Source organism: Phytophthora infestans, genomic scaffold (genome assembly GCF_000142945.1).
Source record: "Phytophthora infestans T30-4 supercont1.46 genomic scaffold, whole genome shotgun sequence".
NCBI classification, from domain to species: Eukaryota; Oomycota; class Peronosporomycetes; order Peronosporales; family Peronosporaceae; genus Phytophthora; species Phytophthora infestans.
This window is the reverse complement of record NW_003303713.1, coordinates 842779-849133: the sequence shown is the minus strand read 5'-3', so window position 1 is coordinate 849133 and position 6355 is coordinate 842779. Positions and strand designations below refer to the sequence as shown.

The following is a 6355-nucleotide window of genomic DNA, read 5'->3' as shown; positions in this document are numbered from 1 at the left end:
GGAGACTCGATTCCCCGGATATACTGGGATCTTGGGGCTAATTACCGGGAGATTCACCTCGTATATAGTTGGAAGTAGTTCGTGTTCAAGCAGTTTGAGATCGAGACGTCGGACGGGGGTAAGGGAATTTCTAACGAAAACGGCATGGAGGATGTGGATGTCACGCGGACATGCTTCTATTAATCGGTGTACATTTTCGCGTTACAGCCATTTTCGCGGCCCATATTGTGAAAATCCACACAGGCCGCCGTTGAGCGAAAATAGTTTAGTCAGACAGTATGACTCGACGTTATAGTGGTCTAATGAACGTATGATTTTGTTTTTTCTACTAATGTACTTGAACGGTCGTTTCTTGGAACTAGGTTCTCCAGCAAGTATTAATACTGTAAGACTAAGTGAGCTTACAGTGCACTTACAGTGTAAGTTCACTTCACAAGTCGCTGCGTACAGAATCAGCTGTACAGCACAGCAGATTATGTATGCAGATTCTCCAAGCTGACGAAAGTTGAACAGATGTTGAGCTGTAAATGTACCATGTACGCCCAGTTGCCTGGGTGTGGGTTGTCCTGACCCCCTCCACCGATGAGTTGCATGTGCATGTGGAGCTCAATGTGCTTGAGTCCGAGTACACTTAACGTTACCATCCTAGCCAAATTCATGGCAAAGTGACCGCTTGCTTGGTCAGACCACTAAGTCAATGATTAACTTAATAGAGTGGTTTAGCAGAAAGCTACGAACGTGTGACGCCGGTTTTTTTGTGAGGATTGCCAGAGACGAGCGTCACACGTTCGTTCAAGTGATGTAGCTACGACTGATAAGCTTTCTACAAGTCGTATACAAATGTATATCTATGTACTTTAACATCCGAATACTGTATACTTGAGTGCATTTTGTGCCCATTATAGCACTGCCGTTGGTTGCGCACTGGTCGGGCGATGCCACGCACCGTGCTATCAATGAAGCCGATACACCTGTCGATAGGACTGCCGCGTGCAAGAAGCTTGCTGCACTTAGCGTAGATTAGGTCCACCATGAAGCGAACGATCAGGCACAGCGCACTGGGCGACCTGCCGAACATCACAGCAAGATCCCTGTACCGTCCAGGGTACGCGAGCCGGCGTAGCAGCCCACAGAGCCCCTCGACTTCACCAACGCGAAGGCGGCTCGGTAGCTTGTAGTCTTTCTCAAGCCGCAGCGCCTTGTGCAGCCGAATTACGTCACGCTTCCAGAATCGGAAATTAAAACGACAGTCTCCGTCGCTTAATGCGTTGAAATTGAAGTTGCCCTTCAGTGTGAGGACTGGTCGTGGCATAGGAGATCTGGCGGAGAGCACAGCGGCGTCCTCGACGAGGACGAGGTTCAGAGCGGTCGCTGCGAGGACTAAGCTCTCCTTGAGCATCTTGACTGGCTTGTGTGCTTTGCAAATGTAGTATACACCAAGGACGGATAAGAGCTCGCGTTCGCTTTGCAAAATGCTTCGCTGGCAAACCAACGTGTGCGGCAGTGTGATTAGGGTTGTGTGATTGGCGCTAGTCTACAACTCACACAAGTTCCTGCTCCTAAACCACTCTAATGTACACGTACACTGCACCAATGCAGCACATACTGTACGACTTTCGAGCACGTTTTAGCGTCACAGTGACGCCGGCGGCAGTGCCGGGTCAACTCCAACGCAACGATGGTGCCTTGAAGGCACTATCGATTTGCGAACTATCCAAACACGGAAAGGCTCAGTCCTCTCTCGGCAGCAAGGCAATTCTTGTTGATGGCATTCTCGTTTCAGTGCAGCGATGGAACTCACCGAAAGTTCCTGCTGGGAAGCAGCATAGGATGCGAAGGTAGAAGACTACGTTGGTCTCGATTATTGCTTCCCGTTAGCCTGTTTATATCGGAAAAATCATACATATATTGTCAAACCTTCAAGTTGAGTTGAAAAGTGAGCAAAAGCAAGCCAAAACCCGATGTACAAGAGCTAAATTCGCTCCATATTAAAAGCTAAAAGGGTATTCAGCGACGACCTGTGTGGAATATCCACAGGATGGCCGCGAAAATGGCCTGGAAGCCCACGATATACACGATCAAAAGCATCATATCTCGGGAGACGTCCACGTCCTCCATGCCGTATTTCACCAAGATAGCCTTGGCCGCGTCTGACGTCTCGTTCTCGAACTGCTTGAACACGAACGACTCGAACGAGTACGAGTGGAACGCCAGGTAGTAGCCCCAGATCCAGTAGTCCGGGATCGAGTCACGAGGAACCATGAAACCCTCACACAACATGAACATACCGAACACGCCGGCACCCAACGCGATACCGATAATATAGTGCGGGACGGCAGCTCCGATCACGTGCATCATCGACTCGGACACTACCAATGACAGGAACAGGTTCAGCAAGAAATACTCGATGGCGTTCAGATCGGCCAGAAGAACCACCAAAGCCGTCGACATCGCTGCAATCAGGAAGATGCCCGGAAGTGTAGCCAAGAAGTTGGCGCACACGTAGCTCACCACACTCAACGAACTGTTGGCACGTTCACGAGCGAATACTGCACGTTGCTCGATGAAGAACGGTAGGACGGCCACAGACATGAACACCAGGAACGCCTGGACGTAGAACCAGCAGTGGCACCAGATCCTCTTCGGTTAAGTCGTCGTTCGTACTCAAGTACATGGTGCCGACCATGAAGCTCAAGCAGAAGTACATGAACAACCGAATCCAGTAGATTCCGGGGTTGCGGATGTTGTTGAGCGTGTTGCGGTACATGAGAACGCTGAACTGGCGCAGAGCCGACGGCGGCCGTTTTCTAATGTCCGGTAGGTGTTTGAGTGTACTTCTGTCTCGAATGATCCTCTCCTGGATCTGCTTGTTCGTCTCACTCTTTGAGTAAGCGTAAGTACTTCGACATGGTCCTCGAAATCTGTGTTGACCAGACTGATAAAGTACTCGGCCGGGTTCATGTAGGTGGGACAGCTGTGGCCTGCGGCGGCGAAGTGTGGGATCATCTTGGCCCGCGGGCCACAGTACACCGTCTGGCCGGCCGACAGGACGATCACGTTGGAGAACATCTCGTACACCAGCGACGACGGTTGGTGAATCGTACAGACCACAGTCTTCCCTTCTCCGCAAAGCTTGACGATGAACTTCATGACATTGTGAGCGGCACTGGAATCCAGACCGCTGGTCGGCTCGTCCAGGATGAGAATACTCGGGTTGGATAGTAGCTCAATGGCGATACTCAGGCGACGCTTCTGGCCACCCGATAAGCCCTTGCGAAAGATGTCGCCGACCAGGGTATCACTGGCCGTGCCCAGCCCCATGGCGTCCATGACATTCTCCACTCGGATCTCAATCTCATGAGACGTGACGGTGTTAGGTAGACTGAGTTTGGCCGCCATCCGCATGGTCTCGGTTACTGTAAATGAGCCCAGCAACGAGTCCTCTTGGGCCACGTAGCTGGTCACGGCCCGGAACGTCTTAGAGTCTCGCTCTACGCCGTTGACTTCGATCGCGCCGGACACTTCGCCGGAGCTGATGCGGTCGGCCAACATGTCTACAAGCGTAGTTTTGCCCGAACCGGACGGGCCCATGATGGCCGTGAGCTCGCCGGGAGCGCAGCGGCCGCTAACACGGTCCAGGATAGTCTTTGTGCCCCATGGTAACTCCGGAGTTTTCTTGCCCTTGACAGTGTAGCTCAGGTCGCTCCAGCTCAATACGCATGGGTTCCTGATACGCTCGTACTTGATCTCGATCTCCCGGTCCAGGTTCCGGGGTTTATCGGGAGTCACTCCTGGAGTAACCATGGTGACCCCGGTGTGGCCACTCTCCTGACTGTGGTCACTTTCGAGAATGGCATACCCCCGTGGAGACAGTGACGCCATGACGGCACGAAGGCGAAATTCCGAATGAACTGGGATCGGGTGTAAGCTTGGGCTATTCAGGGATCGAGGTCTGCAGTGCACACAGTTTTCGGATAAGTTTTACCGTCTCACCCTGCAGCAGGAACTACTGCGGACTCCGCTTTCAGGTCACAGCGTGGCGTGCGAGTCGGACACAGGTGGGAGAAGAGCCTATTGCAAAGATGTTGACCGCCGTTCCGCCGCAAAAATCTTGAAAGGACAACGGTCAGGCACATGCATCACGTGAACGACATGAGATCGAAGCTGACGAACCTTTACATGGCGAACCTTTTTGCGCATACAGTTTAGGTCAATTTGGGGGGACATGTTCATGGTCACAATTCTCGTAACTATTTGGTTACAGCGTTCAATTATTCATACGTTACATCAGCTTCACACTACTCAGCGACGACCTGTGTGGAATTTCCACAAGATAAACATGAAAAGGATCTGGAAAACAGCTACATATGCTACCAGATACAGCATGTCCTTCATGACATCCACATCCTCCATGCCGTACTTCGTCAGAATTCCCTTAGCCGCGTCCGACGTCTCGTTCTCGAACTGCTTGAACACGAACGACTCGAACGAGTACGAGTGGAACGCCAGGTAGTAGCCCCAGATCCAGTAGTCCGGGATCGAGTCACGAGGAACCATGAAACCCTCGCACAGCATGAACATACCGAACACGCCGGCACCCAACGCGATGCCGATAATATAGTGCGGGACGGCAGCCCCGATCACGTGCATCATCGACTCGGCCACTACCAGTGACAGGAACAGGTTCAATAGGAAATACTCGAACGCGTTCAGACCCGCCAGAAGGACCACCAAAGCCGTCGACATCGCCGCGATTAGGAAGATACCCGGTAGTGTAGCCAAGAAGTTGGCGCACACGTAGCTCACCACACTCAACGAACTGTTGGCACGTTCACGAGCGAACACCGCACGCTGTTCGATGAAGAACGGTAGGACAGCCACAGACATAAACACCAGGAACGCCTGGACGTAGAACAGCAGTGGCACCAGATCCTCCTCGGTCAAGTCGTCGTTCGTGCTCAAGTACATGGTGCCGACCATGAAGCTCAAGCAGAAGTACATGAACAACCGAATCCAGTAGATTCCGGGGTTGCGGATGTTGTTGAGCGTGTTGCGGTACATGAGAACGCTGAACTGACGCATCGCGGACGACGGTCTCAGCTCGATATCAGGCAAGTTCTGTAGAGTGGCCCGGTCGGCCGAGAGTTGGTCTAGAAGCTGCTTCTTTACATTGCTCTGGGCGTACGCGTGGACGAGTTTCGTGACGTCCACGTGGTCCTCAAAGTCCGTGTTAACCAGGTTCACGAAGTACTCGGCCGGGTTCATGTATTTGGGACAGTTGAACCCAATGGAACCGAAGTGTGGGATCATGTTGGCGCGAGATCCACAGTACACTATCTGCCCTAAAGACAGCACGATGACGTTCGTGAACATGTCGTACACCAGCGACGACGGCTGGTGGATCGTGCACAATACGTTCTTGCCTTCGCCACAGAGTTTCAAAATGTACTTCATGACGTTATGTGCCGAGCTGGAGTCCAGGCCACTGGTGGGTTCGTCCAGAATGAGGATGCTCGGGTTCGACAGCAGCTCAATACCGATACTAAGTCTCCGCTTCTGGCCACCGGACAGACCTTTCCGGAAGATGTCGCCGACCAGGGTGTTCCTGCAGGCACCGAGTCCCATCGCGTCCATGACACTCTCAACGCGCGAGTGGATGTCCGTCATTACCACACTGTTGGGCAGACTGAGTCGGGCCGCCATCTTCATGGTCTCCACTACTGTGAACGAGCCCAGCAGCGTATCTTCTTGGGCCACGTAGCTCGTCACGGCCCGAAACGTCTTAGTCACGCGGTCCGTGCCGTTCAATTCGATGTTGCCGGTCACGAGGCCGGAGCTGATACGGTCGGCCAGCAGGTCGACCAGTGTGGTTTTACCCGAACCGGACGGGCCCATGATGGCCGTGAGGTCTCCGGGTGCGCTGCGTCCGCTGACTTTGTCCAGGATGATCTTCTTGCCGTACGGGTTCTTGGTCGTCTTTTTGCTCGGCACGGCGTAGCTCAGATCGCTCCAACTCAACACGCATGGATTGATGTACTCCTCGTACTTGGCCGTCACGTTTCGGCAGTGGAGACTGTTGCTGGCCGCGTTGCTAGAATAGTCCGACGTGCCATTGGGGATGGTCCGACCGCTCTCGCGCGTGTATCCGCTCTCGAGGATCGAGCGTTCGAGTATGGGCGGAGATACTTCCGGCAGGTTGGAATACGGCCCCGCGGGCGAGGACGCCATCGTGCGGTACGCTAAAGCAAAAGTGAGCGCGGGCGTCCTCGATACAAACCAGCCTTTCCATCTTAGGAGCGCACTGTAAAGATCGATCGAGATGGTGACCAAGTGAGGTCAGGCACGCCGTGCAACG

General features: G+C 53.2%; 2 protein-coding genes across 2 annotated transcripts; both read right to left on the bottom strand.

Annotated features, from left to right (window-relative positions):
- Positions 1-2007: 2007 nt before the first annotated feature.
- On the bottom strand, positions 2008-3882 carry PITG_16910 (ATP-binding Cassette (ABC) Superfamily; the record flags this gene model as incomplete). The annotated part of the gene is made up of 3 exons (XM_002897287.1): positions 2008-2607; positions 2684-2854; positions 2881-3882. The coding sequence occupies 3 exons, from the start codon at positions 3880-3882 to the stop codon at positions 2008-2010; spliced, it is 1773 nt and encodes a 590-aa protein (XP_002897333.1).
- A 420-nt stretch (positions 3883-4302) lies between these two features.
- Positions 4303-6228, bottom strand: PITG_16909 (ATP-binding Cassette (ABC) Superfamily; the record flags this gene model as incomplete). The annotated part of the gene is made up of 1 exon (XM_002897286.1): positions 4303-6228. The coding sequence occupies one exon, from the start codon at positions 6226-6228 to the stop codon at positions 4303-4305; it is 1926 nt and encodes a 641-aa protein (XP_002897332.1).
- Between the last annotated feature and the right edge of the window lie 127 nt (positions 6229-6355).